The sequence below is a fragment of the Scyliorhinus canicula genome, chromosome 8 (genome assembly GCF_902713615.1).
Source record: "Scyliorhinus canicula chromosome 8, sScyCan1.1, whole genome shotgun sequence".
In the NCBI taxonomy this organism is placed as follows: domain Eukaryota; kingdom Metazoa; phylum Chordata; class Chondrichthyes; order Carcharhiniformes; family Scyliorhinidae; genus Scyliorhinus; species Scyliorhinus canicula.
In genome coordinates, this window is record NC_052153.1 from 61,407,560 (window position 1) to 61,432,747 (window position 25,188).

General features: G+C 44.9%; 1 protein-coding gene across 2 annotated transcripts in view; it reads left to right on the top strand.

Annotated features, from left to right (window-relative positions):
* The window catches only part of LOC119970281 (spermatogenesis-associated protein 6-like), a 131,212-nt gene that overhangs the window by 25,967 nt on the left and 80,057 nt on the right, over positions 1-25,188 (top strand). For both annotated transcript variants that reach the window (XM_038804652.1, XM_038804651.1), the window contains exons 4-6: positions 2,412-2,463; positions 21,758-21,799; positions 23,571-23,695. In XM_038804652.1, the coding sequence (XP_038660580.1) occupies positions 2,412-2,463; positions 21,758-21,799; positions 23,571-23,695 (219 nt within the window). The remainder of the gene's footprint in view (positions 1-2,411; positions 2,464-21,757; positions 21,800-23,570; positions 23,696-25,188) is intronic.

Sequence of the window (25,188 nt, forward strand, 5' to 3'; positions counted from 1 at the left end):
CGTGGAGAGGATGTTTCCATTTGTAGGAAAAACTAGAACCACAGCACACCATCTCAGACTAAAGGGATGATCCTTTAAAACAGATGAAGAGGAATTTCTTCAGCCAGAGGGTGGTGAATCTGTGGAACTCTTTGCTGCAGAAGGCTGTGGAGGCCAATTCACTGAGTGTCTTTAAGACAGAGATAGATAGGTTCTTGATTAATAAGGGGATCAGGGGTTATGAGGAGAAGGCAGGAGAATGGGGATGAGAAAACATCAGCGATGATTGAATGGTGGAGCAGACTCGATGGGCCAAGTGGCCTAATTCTGCTCCTATGGCTTATGATCTTATAGGTATTCATCCTATAGATGCAGTGCATTTGGTGAGGGTGCATCACATTAGATAAGAATTTGACTGCATGGAGAGGTTAAGTAGAAAGGTGATAAAAAGCTTGGTGGTACTGGAAGTTGGGTTGAGTTGGTTTAATGCATAATTGATGGAGAATGCTTAGCTAGATAGAGTGGGAGATGGAAATGGGGTGCATAAAGCACAGGATGTAACTGAATCAACAAATGTACTCACTTTTCCTGTCTTAGTTCACTGTTTTCTACATTGCATCCAACACCAGGGGCGCGATTCTTCCAACGGGAGACTAAGTGCCGATGCCGGAGTGAAAACCGGAGAAAGGCCGCTCCTCGCCCCCTATTCTCCCACCCCCAGGGGGCTAGGAGCGGCGGCGCGTCAATTTCACGCGCAGGGCCTTGGCGCCCGCGTCAAATCGGCGGCGCCTAAATGACGTGGCCGGCGGCGCTTAAATGATGTCACCCGCGCATGCGTAGGTTGGCCGACGGCAACCCGCGCATGCACTGTTGCCGTCCTCCCCACGGGCGCCCCGCAAGACATGGAGGATTGATCTTGCGGGGCAGCGGAGGAAAAAGAGAGCGTCTTTTAGAGATGCCGGCCTGCCGATCAGTGGGCACCGATCGCGGGCCAGACCCCTCCTGAGCACGCCCGTGGTGCTCGATCCGCCCCCCCCCCCCCCCCCCCCCCCCCACAGGCCACATACGCAGCGTTCGCGCGATGTTCACACCAGCAGCGACCAGGTGTGGTTGGCGCCGGCGTGAACCGGTCGGATTGGGCAGGCTGCTCAGCCCATCCGGGCAGGAGAATCGCCGCTTGACCGTTAGAAACGGCGAGCGGCAATTCTCCAAGCGGCCTGTCGTAAAACTCAGCATGCCGTTTTTGGGGGGGAGGGAGAATCGCGTGCGGGTGCCAGGGCGGCGTGGCGGGAATCGCCCGGCACTCCCGCGATTCTCCCACCCAGCATGGGAGTCAGAGAATCGCGACCCAGGTTCCTGCTGTTCACCTCCTCTGGTAACTCCAATCACACCATCTTGGTGGGAGCAACAGGTTTCATCCCATTGCAGGAGAAAAATATACCCCTTCCACTCCCGTTATTGTTATTTCATGTCCACCATTGATCCTGAACATTTCTGTCAATGTCCAATCAATTACATTGTTAAGTTTGTTAATCTCTATTACATGTTAAGGGAAACAGGTGATTGTATCCGAACTTATATAAATAGGGGATTTCTGGGAAACTGAGTGGATGTAAGAAATGTTGACACTGAGCAAAGTCAATAAATTCTCTCAACAAGGAAAGGCTCTGTGTCTTAGTTTTTGACTTCATCAATCGGCGTGGATCCTGTCAACAACTTCCAATTCCCATTGCGCATTCTCTCTTTAAGTCTGAGGTCACGTTATTTGGTTGGATCATATTCACTGCGCAGCTCGTACAAGTCAAACCCAAAATTTAAACTTAATTGGTATATTTGGGTTGTGATCGAAGACTCTGAATCACTTGTCGACTTACGGGTTTAATCCATGGAATCCAACCAACGATCTATTTGGTTCAGAAGCTATATTCAGAATAGTATCTGGGCCAAGTTTGGAGGCAGTGCCACCATAAGCTTCAAATTTCATGTTGACAATACGTTCAATGTGTATGCTGGAAAGATAAATATCAGACAGCTATTTCAAGAATCAACTGAGACTGCTGAAATTGAGATATTTCTGAGCATGAGGATTGCTAAAGTTTGAGTAGCTGCAGCTGGAGACAAAATGTAGGCTGGTTTTGCATTCAGCCTGCAAGTGCTGTATATGCTCCTGACTGCCTCTGGGAGTGCGACATCACCAGGAAAACGTTAAGTCAAATTCAACGGGGTTGGGACAAAATTACCCTCTTCTGAGGTTTGTTTGGTCCTACACAGGTTTATATTATCATGTGCTTTTGCTCAGAAATATAATTTTCCCCTATGCCTACAGATTTCCACTGTACTTGGTTCTTGTTTTGTTTCCACCACATTGCTTTATATCAGATCTTTGTGTAATCTCTTTGTTATTATTTCATAGCCTCTGTTTTCTTTAACAGGTTTTTGGAAAAGAGATTATTGACCCTGCAGATGTTGCTGCATTCTTGGAATGTACGTACAAAAATCACTAATTGTTTAATAATAGCATACGAGTGGTAACAAAATATAAATATATGGAAAATCTATGATTACCTTTTTTTAAATTTAGAGTATCCAATTCATTTTTCCGATTAAGAGGCAATTTAGTGTGGTCAATTGACCTACCCTGCACATCTTTGGGTTGTGGGGGCGAAACCCACGCAAACACAGGGAGAATGTGCTAACTCCCCACGGACAGTGACCCAGAGCCGGGATCGAACCTGGGACCTCGGCGCCGTGAAGAGTACCCAATTAATTTATTCCAATTAAGAGGCACTTTAATGTGGCCAATTGACCTACTCTGCACATCTTTGGGTTGTGGGGGCAAAACCCACGCAAACACGGAAGAATGTGCAAACTCCCCACGGACAGTGACCCAGAGCCAGGACCGAACCTGGGACCCCGGCGCCGTGAGGCAGCAATGCTAACCACTGTGCCACAGTGCTGCCCCTCTATGATTACTTTTGATGTTAATTAATACCTGCAAGAATATTATAGACAACGTTTTGGGATTCGAGATATATCAAAATTAATTATTAATATATTGAACTATCATAAGCTTTTTATGAAAAATGGTTCACATTAAAGTGAACCATTTTCTTTCAGAAGAAAATAAAGCAATTCTTTAATCTAACTGCAAAATAAGTTGAAATTAGTCAGAGCTCAGTTTGATTTAATCACAAGCACTCTGGTCTTTAAGCCATGAGATTTACAGCTCACTCCAAGACCTTACTCAAACCTAGCTAACAGGAGGGGAATTAGTGGTGCCAAATAAACGCTGACCTTGCCAGCAATGCCCACATCCCCCCAAAATATACATTTTCCAACCTCTGGCCTATCCTGATTGCCAGTCTGATGATGTTTTCTTTGTACTCTTCTAGTATGCTGCCTTCCTTTGAGCACTTCACCTTGTCCCACCCCACACATCCTTTAAAGTTGTCATTGTCTACCATCCTCCAGCCTCCTTATCTGTCACCATGTCCTTTACCTCCACCCAGAGCAACACTACCACCAATCGTTCCCCCCTCACTCCTTAGGTATCACAGCGCTTGGGACCAAGGTTCGATTCCCGGCTTGGGTCACTGTCTGTGCGAGTCTGCATGTTCTCCCCGTGTCTGCGTGGGTTTCTTCCGGGTGCTGCGCTTTCCTCCCACAAAACATGCTTGTTAGGTGAATTAGACATTCTGAATTCTCCCTCAGTGTACCTAAACAGGCACCGTCGTGCGGTGACTAGGGGATATTCACAGTAACTCCATTACAGTGTTAATGTAAGCCTACTTGTGACAATAAAGATTATTATTATTAATCTCGCAATATGATTAAAAGTATTGTGAAATAACAGAAATGAGTAGTTCAGTTGCCCTTTTATGAACATGATAATGTATAATTATAAGGAAGGATGTTATCTGATTGAATTGTCTCCATTTATATTTTTGAAATGTCAATTATGTTTATCGAGTAATGCTAATATTATATTGCTTGCTTCAACGCAAAGAAACTTCAGCATTATTTGACAAAGTAAGTTTTTCCTGTAGTTAAGAATGATATGTATTCCTTGTTCCATTGCATTGATATTGAAAATGACAACATGGTACAAATTTCCTAAATAACTTTGGATGTTACATTAGTAACTTACATATGTGCTTAATTGTTTACACCCACTTCTGTTATAGATAAATATAATCATGTATTAAGCTGCTATTGCACAACAGTTTTTACTTACACCAAACGTCCAGAGCAGCATGGGATAAAAATATGTCAAACATTTGGGCCAGAATTTGACATTGATTGAGCGGGTGCGTGCCTGACCCAAAATCACATGAGAAGACATTGACCGCTCGTCCCAACATCTTCATGTTCGCGCGCAGCATTACAGTTTGGAGGTGTGCATAGAAGTTGGTGTAATGATATGTATAACATAGGGAGTGTAAAGGGTTAACAAAATGATGTTCATGTGTCTTAACACTAGTAGTCACCATAGAGTAGTCATATAAATATACTGTGCCTCCTAGGGTTCTGGGAGAAGGTGTGAGAGAAGGTGTTGAAGAAGGGTTGAGATAGGATGTTAGTTGTATTGGAGAGGTATTATAGATTTCTGCAGCATAGATTTAATACTGTTCTTTTATTAGCTATTACTTAGTAAGATGTACAAATCATTTAAAGTAGTGTAAATAAACTAGCTTTGTTTGAAATACACAACTTGATGTTCTTTGTCAGCATTACGGCTTTTAGCCATCTTGTGGGACTCCAGAAGGAACCTCACATGCTACCAGGAGTGGAAATATTAAGGCACCGAGTTCTCATGTGGCAGCAGGTGTGCTTACTTATGTATTGTAACTAGAATTAGTCAGAATCTAAAAAAAATATTTATTTTCTCTCGAAAAATAAAAACGTGCTCAAACTTCCACTGCAAGCCTGTTGCATCTGCTCATCCAGCCAAATCGAGACCTCATGGAGAAACTGCAGACTTTGAAACTGTTCCGGACTTCTGGTAATATTGATGTTAATTGGAAAACTTTCAAGCTACACTTTGAGCTTTACCAATCTGCCTCAGCCCTTAAAGTGGCCAATGATAAGCAAAAAAACTGCGCTGTTACTAACAATGGCTGGACCACAAGCTATATAATTCCTTCCCTTTTCTCCACTAACGATGATAAAAAAAAGTTTAATGTGGTAATTGAACAATTTAATCAGCATTGTGAACCTCAAATCAATTAAATGCTCCGTAAAAAACTGCTCAGAGAAAAAAACATAACGTGACAAGAATCTATTAATAAGTGCCGAGCGAAAGAACTCGTTAAATTTAACTCTTCCGACATATCGAGCCTTAAATGTGACCCGAAAGGTCACAATACCAGTGAAGCTGTAACACAGCTAAATAATCAGCACGATCCGGAAGGCCAGTTTGCGCAAGCGCTCTTGGAAAAAAAAGCGTGCTTTAGAAGACCGACATTTCGCACATGCGGAGTTGAAGAATCAATGCATCAACGAGGATCAAACGGGGTTTGTGAGGGGGAGGCAGCTGAACACTAACATACGGAGGCTCTTGAATGTTATAATGATGCCGGCGGTAGAAGGGGAGGCAGAGATAGTGGTGGCACTGGACGCGGAGAAGACCTTTGATAGGGTTGAGTGGGGGTACTTGTGGGAGGTGCTGGAAAGGTTCGGGTTTGGGGAGGGGTTTGTCAGTTGGGTGAGGCTGTTATATGAGGACCCGATGGCGAGCGTGGCCACGAATAGGAGGAGGTCGGAGTATTTTCGGTTAAACCGAGGGACGAGGCAGGGGTGAACCTTGTCCCCCCTACTTTTTGCGCTGGCAATTGAACCCCTGGCTATGGCGCTGAGGGAGTCGATGAACTGGAGGGGGCTGGTGCGGGGTGGAGAGGAGCACCGAGTGTCGCTCTATGCGGATTACCTATTGTTGTATGTGGCGGACCCGGTGGGGGGAATGCCGGAGGTGATGAGGATTCTCCGAGAATTTGGGGACTTATCGGGGTACAAGCTCAAGTTTGAGAAGAGCGAGCTGTTTGTGGTACGCCCGGGGGACCAGGAGGGGGGGATTGGTAGGCTCCCATTGAAAAGGGCAGAGAGGAGCGTTAGGTACTTGGGGGTGCAGGTGGCCAGGAGCTGGGGGGCCCTGCATAAGCTTAATCTTACAAGGCTGGTGGAGCAAATGGAGGAGGAGTTTAAGATGTGGGACATGTTGCCGCTGTCTCTGGCGGGTAGGGCGCAGTCAGTCAAGATGACGGTGCTTCTGAGATTTCTGGTCCTGTTTCAGTGCCTCCCCATCCTGAATGAAAATCGCTTATTGTCACGAGTAGGCTTCAATGAAGTTATTGTGAAAAGCCCCTAGTCGCCACATTCCGGCGCCTGTCCGGGGAGGCTGGTACGGGAATCGAACCGTGCTGCTGGCCTGCTTGGTCTGCTTTAAAAGCCAGCGATTTAGCCTGGAGAGCTAAACCAGCCCCTCCTTATCCTTATCCCGAAGGCCTTTTTCAGACGTGTTAACAGGAGCATTACGGGGTTTGTGTGGGCCCATGGGAACCCGAGGGTGAGGAGGGTGTTCTTGGAGCGGGGCAGGGATAGGGGGGGGGGGGGGGCTGGTGCTGCCCAACCTCTGTGGGTATTATTGGGCTGCCAATGCAGCGATGGTGCGTACGTGGGTGATGGAGGGGGAGGGGGCAGCATGGAAGAGGATGGAGATGGCGTCCTGTGTGGGCACGAGCCTGGAAGCGCTGGTGACGGCGCCGCTGCCGTTCCCTCCAACGAGGTATACCACGAGCCCGGTGGTGGTGGCTACCCTCAAAATTTGGGGGCAATGGAGGCGTCACAGGGAGGAGGTGAGGGCCTCGATGGGATCCCCGATACGGGGGAACCACTGGTTTGTTCCGGGGAGAATTGATGGCGGGTTCCTGAGTTGGCACAGGGCAGGTATCAGGAGGTTGGTGGACTTGTTTATAGATGGGAAATTTGCGAGCCTGGGTGAGCTGGAGAGGAAGTTTGGGCTCCCCCCGGGGAACGTCTTTCGGTACATGCAAGTAAGGGCATTTGTCAGGCGGCAGGTGGCGGGGTTCCCGCTGCTGCCGGCGCGTGGGGTCCAGGACAGGGTGCTCTCGGGGGTGTGGGTTGGGGAGGGGAAGCTCTCCAAGTGATGCAAGAGATGGACGAGGCCTCGGTTGAGGAGTTGAAGGGTAAATGGGAGGAGGAGCTGGGTGAGGAGATTGAGGAGGGGACGTGGGCGGACGCCCTGGGAAGGGTGAACTCCTCCTTTTCTTGTGCGAAGCCTGACCTCATACTGTTTAAGGTGCTGCACAGGGCTCACATGACCGGGACAAGGATGAGCCGGTTCTTTGGGAGTGAGGACAGGTGTATTAGGTGCTCTGGGAGCCCAGCAAATCATGCCCATATGTTCTGGGCATGTCCAGCATTGGGGGAATTTTGGAAGGGCATGGCAGGGACGTTGTCGAGGGTGGTAGGATCCAGGGTCAATCCGGGCTGGAGGCTCGCAGTATTTGGGGCTGCGGAGGAGCCGGGAGTGCAGGAGGCTAAAGAGGCCGGTGTTCTGGCCTTTGCGTCCCTGGTAGCCCGGCGGAGGATTCTTCTTCAGTGGAAGGACGCGAGGCCCCCAAGCGTGGAGGCCTGGGTCAACGACATGGCAGGGTTTCTCAAGCTAGAGAAGGTGAAATTTGCCCTAAGGGGATCAGTGCAGGGGTTTTTCAGGAGGTGGCAGCCATTCCTGGTCTTCCTGGCAGAACGATAGAAACAGGCCAGCAGCAGCAGCAACTGGGGAGGAGGGGAGGAGGAGGGGGGGAGGAGGAAGGGGGGAAGGGAGGGAGGGAGGAGGGGGATGTTTTGTTGTTTTGTACTAAAGGGACGGGCATAGTTGTTCTGTGCCAATGTCGGGCAATAATTCATTTCCTCTTCTGTGTATACACGGGGTGGGGGGGGGGTTTCTGTCCTGTCTATTGAAGGGACGGGCAGATGTTTTGGGGGAATGATGGGTGTTAGCTTATCTCTTCCGCTGTCTATGCGTGGGGGGGGGGGGGGGGGGGACTGTTCTTTCTGTTCTTTGTAAAAAAAAAAATTCTGTCTTTTCGTTGTTGATATGCAAAAATTTGAATAAAAATTATTTTTAAAAAAAAAGAAGAATTAATGCGTTCCGGAAGTCGACCATTTTGCACATGATGTCATGAGCATCATAACATGTATGCATTGTGGCCACACCCACCCAAGAAAAAAGTGCCCAGCAGTCGAGGGGAAAAAATGTGCGAAGTGCAGCAGATTAAACCATTTTGCCTCACAATGCAGAACATTGAGGAAATACCGACAAAGACCTGAAAAAGGCACATACAGCATAAAGCAGGATAATTCAGTGAGTAAACCTAGCACTGTAGAAGATGAATTAGATTTGGAAGATGTATTCAGGTTAGATGATTCTTACGTTAATAACACGATTGAAAAAATAAAAAGAATTCCACGAAAGATAGATGGAACCAATAAATTGATGGAATTGCATACCAGTGCGACAACTGATAGCAGTAATCTGACAGATGGTGATAATGATATAATTGAAGACAGATGGCCAATTCCAATGATGCTGAGTGCCACATTAATCAACTGCAAGCTTGTCATGGGAACGAGTGAGTGCCGTTCTCCTTAGCTTCTCCGATTTGAACCGCCTGAGAGTTCAAACAACAGTTTTAATCGACTGAAATGGCTGATCGCTTACAGTGGGAATGCGATTGAAACACTACGGGTATGTGACCTAGAAGCATAGGTGCACAATCGAAGTCACATCGTGCAATTCACCATTGTGGACACAAAGTGAGAGTCCATATTGGGAGCTGTGTTGTTCCTCGTGTCTTAATAAAGCTCATAGTCTCAAAGGTGGAGAAAATGCTTTATTGTGAATTTGTTCTCTCTTCAGAGCTTAACTTACGGCTACCTCAAATGCTGCCTGCCTGTGTGTCTGTGTCCTGCTACGAGTTCTGCCTTCCGTGAAGTGTGTCCTCACTTCCTGTCTCTGTGTATTTATAGCTCTCCCGTGCTCCCTCTAGTGCTTGCTCAGTTGTATTGCATCTAGTCAGGTCTACAATCACCATATCCCCCCTTTTTTCTTTACATATTTTCTGTACATCATTAAAGAAAATTGTACAAAACAGTTAGATTACTTACGGTATGTGTATCTATACAAGAGATGGTGCTATTGCATATTTTACAAAGCCAATTTATATTTATGAGTCCAATCTTAATAAAAACATTTATGAGTCCAAACTTGATGAATTTGTTCACTGAGTTTTATTTTGTTTTGTTGTTGTTGACGTGGTGAATGTTGTCGGTGTTCTTGTTATTTTAAGTAACCAATGCGTCATCCCGAGGTGCTTGCATGGTCGAACTACTGATATTGACTGACATGGACTTTTTTCTGTGCTTGTGGTATCGATTTATTATGTCATCTGCCTTGAAAGCTGGTGTGTTTGCTTGTTCTGGAGCAGATGTGAGTTTGTGCGATTCGTTGTCATCCCATGGCATGTTTGTAGTCTTGTCATTGTTTTGCAGTGTGCTGTGGCATTGTCCTTCATGTGCATAGTTGTACCATTTTGTACAAGTCGTTGTTTCATTGCTGTTGTTTCTGTCGTTCCTGTCTGTTGTTTTCGTTGCCGTTCTTGTTGCTGTTTTTGTCGTTTCTGTCTTTGTTATGCTTCTTGTTGGTTTTGTTGTTCCTCTTGTAGTTTTTGTCGTTATGCTTGTAGTTTTTGTTGGTGCTGTTGTTCTTTCTGCAGTGCTTCTTGCGATTTTTGTTGTTCTTGTCGCGCTTCATGTTGCTTTTGTTCTTGCTGTTGTTGTTCTCGTTTCTGCTGTGCTTCTTGTGGCTTCTGTTTTTCTTGTTATGCTCAATGAGTGTCCCGTGTGGATAATTTGAGTAATTGTCACAGTTATTGGTGCGAGTATCCTTTGTGGAATCTGTTACATTGAACGTTTCGTCTCGAGAATGGTGAGAATGATCTGATGTTGCATTGATGCTGGTGACATCAGTTATTTGTGGTGGATTTGATTCATCGTCTTTGCTTTCTTGGTGCTCCTCTTCCGGAGTCAAAATCTTCATGATTACAATTGACGCGGTCTCTCTGGACTCTTGGTGCTCCTCTTCTGGAGTCAAAATCTTCATGGTTTCTGTTGATGTGGTCTCACAGGACTCTTGGTGCTCCTCTTCTGGAGTCAAAATCTGCATGGTTTCTATTGATGTGGTCTCACAGGACTCTTGGTGCTCCTCTTCTGGAGTCAAAATCTGCATGGTTTCTGTTGATGTGGTCTCACTGGACTCTTGGTGCTCCTCTTCTGGAGTCAAAATCTGGATGGTTTCTATTGGCGTGGTCTCTCTGGACTCTTGGGTGGCCCTACTCTGTACTTCTGTACAGACAAGCTGAGAACTGTCAGTCTCGCTGTGATCCTGTACCTCCTGTATGTCGAGTGTGATCACCTTGTCACTGTTTTGGCATGCAGTGGGTATGTACATTGTCTTCTTCTTGTTTATGTGAGCTTGGTAGACTTTCATAGTCTGCTTGCGGTTGCTCAGATACGGCAGGTTGACCTTCATGGTCTTGTTCATGCATAGTGTTCGCCAGAAAGTGTTTGCTTGCTTCCCTTTTGGAGTCTTTCATCACTCTCACTGTGGAGCCTGTCATCGCTCTCTCTGTGGAGTCTTTCTGTGCTCTCTGTGTGGCGTCGTCTTCTCTTGGGTATTGCTGTCATCCAGTGTATCGACGATCTGCCATGGCACCATGGTGTTGGATTCATCTACCACGAGTAGATTCGTGTTGAGCTTTGCGACCGTGTCGCTGATGCTGTGATCAGCATATCCGAATAACTCAGCCATGACTGAGTAGTATTCTTCGAAAACCAAATCATCTTGGTTGGATTCATCTACCACGAGTAGATTCGTGTTGAGCTTTGCGACCGTGTCGCTGATGCTGTGATCAGCATATCCGAATAACTCAGCCATATCTGAGTAGTAATCTTCGAAAACCAAATCATCTTTTTTGTTTCGGATTTCTTTTTGTTCTCTTCACTTTGGGTGGTGCAGACTGCTTTTTCCAGGGTGTTGTGTGAGTTGTTTTCAACTGCTGGTTTAAGTTCAGGCGTTTTTTTGTCTTCTGAGGCAAGAAAGTTTGGTTTTACCGCATTAAGTATCTTGTTTTCACTTTTCGGGCATTTCCCTTTTAAGTAGGCGTGGTCCGGATGCTCAGATGTCATGACGCTCGTGACGTCATGCGTAGGAATGAATTGCGCATGCGCAAATCGGCCTTCCTTTACTGTGTGGTTTTGTGTCTACTGCGCATGCGCATAACGATCCGCGACCAAAACGTTTTGAGACTGCACATGAGACTGTAAAATGTGCTCCGATGCAATTTTATCGCGGATTTCAGCGTTTTTTCTTTCTGAAAGTTGTAAGTTACCTTTTCCTTTCGATCTGGACTGGATTTAAGTGTTTTGGCTTTGTGAAAAATTCAAGTTATTTCTTCTTTTTGATCTGTACTTTTCACTCGCGATTTCTTGACTGAAGCCTTTCTGTTTGTAGAGTTTTGCATCACTCAGTCTCTGTGCGATTTGGCCTCTGAGCATACCGTTCTGTTCAAATTCTTTACAGTACTAATTTGTTTAGTATTGTTGTAAGTTGTTACTGTCTTCATCTTTTGAGTATTTAAATCCACCATATACTTTCCTAGCTTCATGTCCTGCGATGAGCATTGCTATTTTAATTTCATCTGAGGCTGCTGCTGCATCATTAACTATGATATATAAATTAAACATTTGTTTAAACATTTTCCAGACATTTCTTACATTGCCGGTCGTGTCCAGCTGAGGTGGGGTTCCAAGCCACATCCTCGAATAAGCGATGTCTTCCCAAGTCCAATGTCCAGTAGGAGTTTTTCTTGCCATTTTGTTCTTTCTGTGTCTGCAGCTGAGTTGTCCTGTCGTAAGCGCCTGAAGCCACTCTTGGTACCATGTGTTGTTCCTCGTGTCTTAATAAAGCTCATAGTCTCAAAGGTGGAGAAGATGCTTTATTGTGAATTTGTTCTCTCTTCAGAGCTTAACTTACGGCTACCTCAAATGCTGCCTGCCTGTGTGTCTGTGTCCTGCTACGAGTTCTGCCTTCCGTGAAGTGTGTCCTCACTTCCTGTCTCTGTGTATTTATAGCTCTCCCGTGCTCCCTCTAGTGCTTGCTCAGTTGTATTGCATCTAGACAGATCTACAATCACCACAGGAGCGAAAGCGTGCAAACCCCTGAACCTCGCTGAGCGACTGTACGTTCCAGAAGCGTGAAGACAGGATCATTGTAATTGGCCACGACATATGATGCCAATGAGGACAGTGGAGAAACAGATAATGAGCCAGAAGAGGAAGACTATGAAGGTCTATCTACTTTATTTGCAACTAGTGACAAAGCGATCACAAATAGCTTACAAGCTGTACAGGACAACGGGGGGACTGTCACTGGACAGTGCAGAGGCTGACAATGAGAGTGCAACAGTGAACAATCAATTGAGAACACATCAATTGTGAACAGCCAACCAGAAAATGAAGACATCTTGGAGAAGTTGACTCCAGATGAGAAGCACAAAGAGCTCAAAGATACATACAGACAGAACATATAGTGCAGAAGGAGGCCATTCGTCCCATCGAGTCTGCACTGACCCACTTAAGCCCTCACTACCACCCTAACCCCGTAACCCAATAACCCCTCCTATCCTTTTTGGTCACTAAGGACAATTTATCATGGCCAATCCACCTAACCTGCACGTCTTTGGACCTGGGAGGAAACCGGAGCACCCGGAGGGAAACCCAAGCAGACACGGGGGAGAACGTGCAGACTCCGCACAGACAGTTGACCCCAGCGGGTAATCGAACCTGGGACCCTGGCACTGTGAAGCCACAGTGCTAGCCACTTATGCTACTGTGCTGCCCAAATACGTGAGATAATCCAAAGGAACTAATTTCAAAAAGTTCTAAGGTCCATCAGATAAGCCAAAGGGAAGTGATATTAAAAACCTCAAAGATGAATCCGATAAGCCAAAGGGAACTGATCTTGAGAACACAAAGAGTAACTACAGAACAACAGAACTTACACAAAGGTATGACTTAGAAACCAAAGAATAGCTGGCGTTGTAGTTCAAGACGGCAAAGTGTTGGGACTTGCAGTCACGCTTGACAAACCATGCAGTATAGAAGACACCCAAATAACAACAAGCAAGGGACTGCAGGATATGGTTTGGGAAAAAGCATCATTCCAACAAACTAGAACAGTTGGTCCTTTCTAAAAAAACCAGAAAGCAAACCGTTTTTTCCGACAAAGGTGACAAGATATCAACACCACAAGCACAAGAAGAAGACAACGACAGTTGTGCAACACACAAGTAGATTGAGAAGATCATCCAGAATCAGAAAGAAACCTGAAAAACTTAATTTCTAAAACTTCAACAATTTTGATTCACTTGTTAACTTTTTGGTATACATATCAATGTACTGTGTAATATCATTGCTTATGTTCTACTGTTTGTTACTGCACAAACGTCTTCAAAGAAAGGAGGTTCAAATGATATGCATAGTGTCGGGAGTATGAAGGGTTACCAAGATGATGTCCATGTATGTCAACACGAAATGGCACCAGAGCATTGTCATCTAAATATACTGTGTCTTCTAGGGTTCTGGGAAAAGGTGTTCGAGAAGGTGTTGACATAGGGTGTTAGTTGTATTGGAGAGATATAGATTTCTGTCGCATAGATTTTTTCTTAGCTATTACCTAGTAAGGTGTGCAAATCATTTAAAGTAGTGTAAATAAACTAGCTTTGTTTGAAATACATAGCTTGATGTTCTTTGTCAGCACTACGACCTTTAGCCATCTTGAGGGACTCTACAAGGAACATCATAGTTGGAAGTGTACCAACTGGAAATTAAACAGCCAATGAAACAGCTGCTTCACAGCTCCAGGGTCCCAGGTTCGATTCCCGGCTGGGTCACTGTCTGTGTGGAGTCTGCACGTCCTCCCCCTGTGTTTCGTGGGTTTCCTCGGGTGCTCCGGTTTCCTCCCACAGTCCAAAGATGTGCGGGTTAGGTGGATTGGCCATGCTAAATTGCCCGTAGTGTCCTAATAAAAGTAAGGTTAAGGGGGGGTTGTTGGGTTACGGGTATAGGGTGGATACGTGGGTTTGAGTAGGGTGATCATGGCTCGGCACAACATTGAGGGCCGAAGGGCCTGTTCTGTGCTGTTACTGCTCTATCTATCTATCTAATTAAGCCCATTAACACCCCCAATTGATCAGAATATTACGTTGCCTACGTGATTAGTGCTGGTCACACGGGCAAACGGCCAATCTGCTTTTTTCACATTTCTCTCCAAGGGCAGGACAAGAGGGGACAGAACATTGGCTGCTTATGAGTTGTTACGAGTTCAGCTGAGAGTTTTGCTGCTGCTTATACTGAGATTATCATATCTTTTCCTGTGGTTTCTGCTGAAGCCTTTGCTTTGTTAGCTTTGTTTTGAGGGACTATTTTTCCAAATGTTGGAGAATCTCTGTCAAGTGCACCCTGCAATGCACAAAACCTTGCCATCTGCATTTCAGCAGATGTGGATTGTGTACTCCACTGGTGGGGCCTCTTCTGAAGCTTAAAAGAGGGGCAGAAGGGAGAGGTCAGGTGTCCACAGACAGCATCCCAGGTAGTGATCTGTGGGAGGAGAGGCTAGACACAGGAGGTGCAGAACCTGCAGGGAGTGCAAGGTGGAAGGCACTTCAGAATACGCCACTATCCAGCTGCCAGATTGTACAGGCAGCAATCCAGCTCCCTCAATGTGTCAGAGGTACAGTGCCACAGAAGGCTCTGTGTAGAAGCCAGGTATTTCAAATACACATAATATAGGTTAAAAAGCTACTTAAAGCATAAATATTAATTCCCAGTTTTAAAATGAAAGAAACATATAATTTCCAAACTCAGTCATGAGTTTGCAAAACACAGAAGTCTGATAAGAACATTACATTTTTCCAAGGACAAGGGTTGAATCCATGGCAAAGAGGAATAGGAATGAACGATTGCATGAGTCTCACGCCGTTTGAGATTAGGGTGAATTACATCCCACGATTATACTAGCTGAAACATTTTAGACTGTGTTGCCTTGTTTTTTACTAAAATGGACAGTTTAAAACATCGAATCAAATAATAATATATATTATTTGATTCCACATTCTCATTGAAACAATCTTATAAAAGACAGTTTGAATTATATTTTCGGAATTATGCCTAGCATATAGTATGACGAGATAACATAAGGTCTCCATTGTTGCAGCAGTGAGGTCAGCATGAGGTCTCCATTGTGACAATAGGTATTAGGCCAGTTTTTGCTGGTTTTGATAAAGCACAATATTGCATTCTTTACATAGTGAAGGTGGACAGCTTTTTACCTATATTATGTGTATTTGAAATACCTGGCTTCTACACTCTGCCTTCCTTAGGCCCACAGTGACATTCAGATTCGGGTTGATTGGGCTGTAAATTGCCTCCGTAAATTGCCTCCAACTGCATTGATGGACACCCTGTGCCAGTAGCTTCAATTCTTTTGCATCTAGTTCTTTCCAAGGGTCAGTGGAGGATCTGTGTGGAATGTCCCAATCCACTGTCCACATTGCATCTAGCTGATAACTGATGTTCTCTTCAGACGGGTCATGACATCCATTCGTTACCGGATGAACAAAGTCAGCCAGGTTGAGAAAGCCAGAGGTTTTGCAGCAATTATGAGTTCCCCACATCCAGGGTGCCAAATGGACTGCACTCGTGTGGCAATCAATGTGTCTGTCGGTGCCTCCGTTAACAGAAAGGGGTTCCACTTCACGAACGTGCAGATAGTATGCAATCACAAGACACAGGTTCTGCAAGTCTGTGCAAGGTGCCCTGGCAGCTCCTAACCTGCATATATCCTGCAATATTCCCAGCTGCCAAGGCTGTTTGTGGCTCCAGGTTGGCTAGATAGTTGGCTGTTGGGTGACAAAGGATATCCCCTGAAAACGTAGCTTGTGGTGCCACTCTGGCACCCAAGGACAGAAACGGAAGAGAGGTAAAATAGGAGACATGCCTCCACAAGGATGGTGTTTGAGAAGACCATTGGGCAACTGAAGATGAGGTTCCAATTCCTGGACCGATCAGGGATTGCACTGCAATATCCACCAGAGTGTATGTCACTTATAGCCATTGTCTGCTGCGCTCAGGCACTAGCAAGGGGAAACCCACTAGAGGGTGAGGATAGCGAGGCAGATCCACACACCTAGAGAATGACTCTATTGATGGACCTGATGAGAAGCCCCGGTAGGCACAGGGTGAGGACGTGGAATCAGATGAGAGGGACCTTCAGGGACCTTCAGTATCAGCAAGATTGGCTCCCCAGCACCCATTCATCTACGCTCCAGAGCATTATGGCTGCTCTTCTCTTGCTCACAGAAAAAATGTGCATTCAGCAGTCCACCTTTGACACCATACCAGCCTCGCACCTCATCCCACCACCGGAGGACCAGGTTGAAGAGCCTGTTTGATTTGCACATCCCAGGGTTCTATGCCCCCTGAGGCTAGTTGCGATATCTCTCAGCCATGGCCGGATCAGATATATGTGCCCTTTATCGCTCTTAATCTTGTACCTCTGAGCACCATAAAGGATTGCCGCCCTTCAGTACATCTCCACACAATACCATGACAACTAGGTCCTGCCCATTGACCTGGGCTGCCAACTCTGACCAGTCCTTCTTTAGTCTGATGCAGTGGCCTCCTCTTGCCATCCATCAGCATCAGACACCCCGCCTGGCACCATCAGACGCCCCGCCTGGCACTCTTTACCTCCACTGAAGTGCTCAGGAACTCGTCTAAGAACCGAGGGGCTGAGTGTCCATCAGCATTGCCCTCTTGTGATGTCTACCTAGAGGGTGCTGAGGCTACAACTCTTGCAAATGTCATGTCTCTCCAATACAGGTGCTTGAGGCTTCTCACCATCTCCTGGAACCTTCAGGGAGCTACCTCTGTATTTAAATACCCCAGCGACCCGGCACCCACCATGCTCCTGCCTCTGCCACCAGCATGTCGCCAGTGTCCAGTCATGTTTCGCGCTGGCTGACCAAATCGCAACCAGAAGTGGAAATCGCGGCCACCAATCACATCAAATGTAAAATGTAAGGCCTTGGTATATTAATAGTAATACTTTAATAATTAGGTGAATCATGAAGTTGTGATTTGGGCTACAAAGATGGCACCTAATTGATGAAGCAGCAATAATGTACTGTTCATCATGGAGGTTGAGATAGGAGAATGGCTCCCCTGAGAATCCTGGGTAGATATGATCTCTTTCTGAAAGCCCTTCTCCCCTTTTCAAAGCAACTTCCCCACCCCTGTTTATTCTTCCAGTCATTCTACAGGCAAAGAGGGATAATAACTTTTATTTTTAATATATATTTATTCACAGGATGTGGGAATTATTGGCTGCATTTATTGCCAATCCTAATTTCCCTTGAGAGTGTGGTGGTAAGTAGCCTTCTTGAAATGCTGCTGTCCATCTGGTGTTCGTACATGCTTGTCCCCCATGTCTGGGGACAATGATATGAGCAATACTTGAAGTACGTGCCAAACCACTTCCTGAAGACTTCAGTAGCTTTAAGTTGCAGTACAAACCATCAAAGGCTTCTACTAATTCAGCAACAGTAGAAATCAATCAGCAACTAACCTGAAAGCAATTGATGATCCCTTTAATTAGTACTTGTTGGGAGAACGTTTTTGGTTGCTGAATGCGTATTCAGCTGCACAAGGTTGAGAGACGGACCGTGTGGAGTTTGCACATTCTCCCCGTGTTTGCATGGGTTTTACCCCCCACAACCCAAAGATGTGCAGGGTAGGTAGATTGGCCATGATAATTTCCCCTTAATTGGAAAAAATTGAATTGGGTACTCTAAATCTATTTTTTTTAAAAGGTTAAGAGACAGTATTTGTTGGAATGTTCATGTCAAAAATGGTACTGCTGGCATAAAATTAGTGTTACATACTGATGTCTTAAGCAGCCAACTCTGCACGGTTCCAGCACATGCTCCCAATGGTGGCACACAGCTTTTCCAAAATGGCATAAGACCATAAGAATTGGGAAACTTGAACCTGTCCTGGCATTCAATAGGATCATGGGTGATACAACATTCTTCACGTTCACTTTACTGCTCTTTCCCCGTAACCCTTGTATCTCTAATGATTAAGAACCTATCTATCTCGGCCTCAATTAGACACAATAATTCTGCCCCCACAGCTCTCCACAGGTTGTGTTTGCTGCTTGCACCTGCTGGTGGCTGCAGATGCCTGGAGGCTGTTGTTGCTGTTTCCTTTCTTTTCTGTAGCCGTAATAAAGGACAATTCTTTTCTGTGATACCTGCCTCCTGAAACACCAAGCTCAGGGGGATGTGTGAGTCCAGACGGCAATCTGGTTTGAAGCAAGAAGGCGCTGCGGGACCTGGTGCACAGCCAAATGGGCTACCTGCTAACGCCGTTGAAGAAATGCTTTCGCAGATAGCTGATGCTTTTGTTGGTGGTCTGGTGAGTGCTGCATGTAACTGGCATGTCACCGCGGGTTAAACACGCTGGAAGTCAAGGGTGTTCAACTGCACCTTGAGGACCAGCGGAATATGTAGATGCCAAGATTTGATTCCGATGAGATTGGGCCATGTGGGAGGATCTGCAGAGCTGCGGCTCCTGGACGGAGAATTGCACTGATACATGGAACAAGTCACACATTGATGGACAAATAATTTCTCCGACAAAGCTCTGGACGTAATAACATATTCTCAGGCTTATCCTCTGTTTCTATTGAGAAACCCATGAGGGGTGAAACTGTGTGGTTTGTTTTGTAAAAATGAGCTGATATAGCTTTGTATTGCTACCAATTTGGAAAGGTGATGTTTCCTTGTTGTTTAATGGTTAGTGTGATAGGTGGAATGTTACCTAGCTGATTTTCAAATATTTGTTACTGTTGACTGTTTAATAAATAAAATATACTCTGTGGTAAGGAGTTTCAAAGACTCAACTCTCTGAGAGACGAAATTCCTCCACAACCCAATGTTAACTTGGCATCCCTTTATTCTGAGACTATGCCCTCTGGCCCTAGACTCTCCCATGAATTGAAACATCCTCTCAGCATTCACCCTGTCAAACTCCTTAAGAATCCTATATGTTTCAATGAGATCACCTCTCAACACAGTAGTACAGTGGTTAGCACTGTTGCTTTACAGCGTCAGGAACCTGGGTTTAATTGCCGGCTTTAGTAACTGTCTGTTCGGAGTCTGCACGTTCTCCTGTGTCTGCGTGGGTTTCTTCCGGGTGCTCCGGCTTCCTCCCACAAGTCCCGAAAAACATGCTGTTAGGTGAATTGGACATTCTGAATTCTCCCTCAGTGTACCTGAACAGACGCTGTAGTGTGGCGACTAGTGGATTTTCACAGTAACTTTATTGCAGTTTTAATGTAAGCCTACTTGCGACACTAATAAAGATTTTTATTATTATTAAATTCCAATGAGTAGAGTCCCAACATGTTTAAATTATGCTCCTAAAATAATGCCTCCATACTGGGGATCATCCCAATGAACATTCTCCGAACCACTTCCAATGAAATAATCTTCCCTTTAATAAGGGGACCAAAACTGTTCACTGTACTCTATATGTGGTCTCACCAGCACCTTGTACAGTTGCAGCAAGACTTCCCCATTCTTATACCCAACCCCTTGACCGAAGGGCCAACATTCCATTAGCCTTCCTGATTACCTGTGTGCTAGATTTCTGTGTTTAGTTCACAAGTACCTCCAAGTCTCTTTGAGTTGCAGATTTCTGCTGTTTTTCTCCATTTAAATAATAATAATCTTTATTGTCACAAGTAGGCTTACATTAACCTTGCAATGAAGTTACTGTGAAAAGCCCATAGTCGTCACGTTCCTCCGCCTGATCAGAGGGAGGGAGGGAGAATTCAGAATGTTGAAATTACCTAACATCACAGGCAAAATTCTCCCATCGGGAGACTAAGTCCCGACGCCGGAATGAAAACCGGAGTGATTCACTCCAGCGTCGGAGGCTGCGCCTCGCCCCCTATTCTCCCACCCCCGGGGGGCTAGGAGCGGCACCGCATCATTTACGCGCGCCGGGCTTTGGCGCTGCATAAAAGTGGTGCCGCGAAAATTACGCGGCAGGTGCCCCGTAAATCACGTCACCCGCGCATGCACGGTTGCCGTCCTCCCCGTGGCCACCCCGCAAGAAATGTCGGATGGATCTTGCGGAGCGGCGGAGGAAAGGAGTTCCTCCTTCAGAGAGACTGGCCCGCCGATCGGTGGGCACCGATCACGGGCCAGACCCCTTTTGAGGCCCCCCCCCGGTGCTGGATCCCCCCACCCCCCCAGCGTTCCCGCGCTGTTCCCACCGGCAGCGACCAGGTGTGGACGGCGCCGGCGGGAACCCATCGTATTGGGCAGGCCGCTCGGCCTATCCGGGCCGGAGAATCGCCGCTCGCCCATTACAAACGGCAAGCGGCGATTCTCCCAGCGGCCAGCCGTGAATCTCGCCGCGCCAGTTTTGGGGGTTGGGAGAATCGTCTGCGGGTGCCGGGGCAGCGTGGCGGGACTCGTGCGGCGCCCCGGCGATTCTCCCACCCGGCATTGGGGGGGGAGAATTCCGCCCCACGTCTTTCGGGACTTGTGGTAGGAAACCGGAGACCTGGAGGAAACCCACGCAGACACAGAGAGAATGTGCAGACCCCGCATAGACAGTGACCCAAGCCAGGAATTGAACCTAGGACCCTGGAGCTGTGAAGCAACAGTGTTAACCACTGTGCTACTGTTCTTTTGTTCTCACTTCCAAAGTGTGCAACTTCACATCTTCCTACATTCTACTCCATTTGCCAACTTTTTACCCACTTACTTAGCCTATCAATATCTCTTTGCAAACTCTCACACAACTTGCCTTTCCATCTATTTTTGTGTCGTCTGCGAATTTGGCTACAGTACATTTGCTTCATTCCTCCAAGTTATTAATATACATTGCTATCAGTTGCGGTCCCAGCATGGATCCCTGGAACCTCACTGGTCACAGGTTGCCAATCTGAAAAAGAACCACTTTTAATCACACACTGTTTCCTGCCCATTAGCCAATTCTCTATCCATACCCAATATACTACTTCCAACACCATGGGCTCTTCTTACCTAATGACTTAACCTTTTGTGAGGTATCTTATCGAACCTGGGCATCTGGCATGGCCCACAACAGAAGCGAGTGCATGACATGCAGTGTTATTTTAAGTGCAAAATGACACCTATCGCACTGAATATATGGTCCTGTGCAACTGAATTGTGCAGCCGTTAATTTTATACCTACTTTTAAACTGTTTTGAAATAGAGAAGACATTTCAATATTATTTTGAGGAATAGAGAGGGCAATGACAACAATGAAAACATGTTTTGTTTGGGTTAGGAAGAAAATCTCCATCATTTTGATCAAGATAATTTCATTAATTTGTGATGAAGTTATGAGTCTTGATATAGAATAATAGAGATCAATGCCAGTCATTTCTATATCAACCCTTGATACAACATAAATTGGGCAATTCCTTTTGTTGGTATTTTTGAAAAAAAAATACAATGATCCTGCTGTTTTGAACTAAGAATGTTTATTTATTTGGATACTAAAACTTTGCTGATGGAGTTTTATTATTTTCTTTCAGGTGACGGTACGAAGTTTGAACTGATGCAATATTGTCCTTCAGGTATCGTCATCATTCTTTATAAATGCTACAGCCTTTTTTGTTTTTTTACAAAGCAATTGCGATTTATTCACATTTCAATTTCCCTACATATTTACTCACAGAAATGGAACAAATCACTTCATTAACATCTGTACCAGTTACTCATTCTAGTATTAACTGCGTAGGATGTCAGTCCATAGTTATACCCTGTATTCTTTTAATTATTCTTTTTTGCACAAGTGGAATTGACAATTTTTACAGCACAGGCACATGCAATAATCACAAAAGTAAGCACTCCTGTGTGACCATTCCAGGTCACTTTGCTTGAGTGCTTCCTGGCATCACCTCTGAACTTCTGTGAGAGAGACGGGAGATAACGTTTCTTTAAAAAAAACATTATAATTCCTACAGTGCAGAAGGAGGCCATTTGATCCATTGAGTATGCACCAACCCTCCAAAAGAACACCCTACCTAGGCCCACTCTCTGTAACCCCACGTAACCTGCACATTTTTGGATAATGAGGGGTGACTTTAGCATGGCCAATACACCTAAGCTACACATTTTTGGACTTTGGGAGGAAACCGGAGTACCCCGAAGAAACCCACACGGACATGGGGAGAAAGTGCAAACTCTACACAGTCACTCTGGGGATGGTTCAGCACACTGGGCTAAATGGCTAGCTTTTAAAACAGACCAAAGCAGACCAGCAGCACGGTTCAATTCCTGTGCCAGCCTCCCCGAACAGGCGCCGGAATGTGACGACTAGGGGCTTTTCACAGTAACTTCATTGAAGCCTACTTGTGACAATAAGCAATTTTCATTTCATTCATTTCATTTTTCAGTCACTCAAGGCCGGAATTGAACCCGGGTCCCTGGCATTGTGAGGCTAATCACTGGCTAATCACTGAACCACCATGCCGCCTTTGACAAAGCTTTGACAAAGAGTCATCCAGACTCGAAATGTTAGCTCTCTGCTGAGATTGTTCAGTATTTTCTGTTTTTGTTTCAGATTCCAGCATCCGCGGTAATTCGTTTTTACCACTGAACTTGCCTTTTGCTAGGTTGCATCTAAGTCCTCTTGTGCTATGGTTGCAGTTGCAATTTAAATAATTATCTACATTAATACTTCTATGATGAACCATCAATTGAACGCGAGACGAGTTGCTGTACAAAAGTAAGGCTTTAATAAGCTAGATGTTAACCCTGCGGTCGACTACAGTAAATGGACGACCGCCGGGCGTACTGGGTATTTATACCTCGCCCTGGAGGCGGGGTTAACTCAGCCTCTCGACCAATCGGGGAGCCATCACATGACAGGCTGCTAGCTTGCCTTGGTTTATTCAATTATATCAAAGATAAATGCCCCACAGTCCACAAAGCTAGCTGCATGCTCACAGAAAATCAATGTAATCTTTGTAACACCACTGGAGTTTTCCCCACCTTACATTTTCCAAATTAGATGTAAACAGTTGATAAACATGTGACAACAAACAGCATTGAGAGGGACTACATAGGACAACATTCAGAAGAGAGCACTATTCCAAATTACAATACCCTACCACTATGCTAACTTCTGAATATGCTGTTGCATTGTATTATTTTTAGCTTTTATGTCACTATAGCTGATACTTGTAAAAGTAAATTCCTTTGATTCAGTTCTTTTCTGGTGGATTTCATTGGTAAATCATATTTTGGATGCATTTGAATGTTTGATTGTAGAGGACCCTGAGAATAAATTCTGTGATTTATTTATTGTCAAATAACTGATGGTATTTTCATCTTTTGGTTTAGTGGATGAAACCTTAGCAAGCTATGAAGAGAATACCAGGAATTTTTTGTTTCCTGAGCCAAAGTTGACTCCTTCATACCCTGGAGTGGATAGAGAAGTGCTGATGAAAAGATGTTCACCGGTTTTTGTAAGATGTAATTTTCATTTGTTAGTACTCAGAAGTTAGCGTTTAGCTTGTGATAGAAGTTAGTGTTTAGCTTGTGATTGTTTTTATTATACCTTGTGCTTTATAAAGCGAAGACATTACATGCATATGAATTTGCATTTGTATGGCTATGAACGAGTCTTGAACATGAACTTTCAGCCACCACTGTGGATGAATGTAACAATACCCGAATTACAAAAACTAAGCAACAATGACTAGACTAAAACCAGGAAACTGTAGTAGTACCAAAACCAGTCTGACATGAGTGTTAAAAGTTTCAAGAGATGCATGGGATCCTTTGAAATCTCTCTACACCAGATCCATTTGGCACATGCATCCTAAATTAATTAGGCAACTTGCAGTGTGTTAGTAGCATCCCAGATTTACAACCACTCTTTGGGGTGGGTGCTTAAATGAGAGGCTGTATTAACATTAAAACAATTTGAGGTACTTCTGTGTCTCCTGGTATCCTTAACAGAGAGTGAAGCCATTTACTTCATAGGCCTGTATTAGACATATAAAGTAGAGGGAACATTAGTAGGACCAAAATATTGAAACTGGTTGAAAGGCTAACTTCCAGTTCAGTTTATGTGTCTGTGATGAATGTTGCAATTGTTATATATTATTTAATATATTTGTTGCAGTAATGTCATTAAAATCCCTGGTTTAAACAACATGCAGGCAGTGTGTGCAATAGAGCTGTAATTAAAGAGTCGTAAAAGGCGAGATAATGATTGATGTTAATCACTTACTTGTTTACAGAGAGATAGCTAATGGGGTATTGTTTTGCTTTCTGGGATTCCCTGGAGAGCAGATAATTTATGAGCGATTGTATTTAGTCATAGCTAAGTAGATGATGGGACATCTTAGATACAGATGATATAATTAATGGGAGGAGCCAGGTTTGTCTCCAGTTGGCAGTTTTGCTAAATGCTATTAGGTTGAGCAGAAGAGTCAGACAAGACAGAAGGATTTTCAGGTTGTTCCTGAAAAGGGTCTCTCTCTCCAAAGGTCTGCACAGGTAAGCAAGTAACCTGTTTTGTTAACTTTAATTATTCATAAGTGACATTTGAACTGTATTGAGTTGTTTAATTGGAATTAATTGCAGGTCTAGATAGCAAATTAAAGTTTTTCCTTTTATTTAAGAACTGTTTAACTGCTATTTATAGAGCTATTTCTTTGATGTTAACGTGGTTAAAGTTTATTTTAACATAAAAGATACCTATTGGTCAGAATAATCACTCCTGGGGTGAAATCTCCTTTCCTCACAGTTTTACAGATTTAATAATTGTTCAGGATTGTCGTCCGGTATCTTAACAAATATTGGGGGCTCATCCGGGATTAAAATATATAATACCCAGTTTGGTTTAGGATTATTGAATTTAAGGACAATAAGTGTAAAGGGCTGGTACATTCTTTCCTAGTCAGTTTAAATAGAGAGTTAATGGTAAAATGGCTCTTTCAGTGGCTAAGAA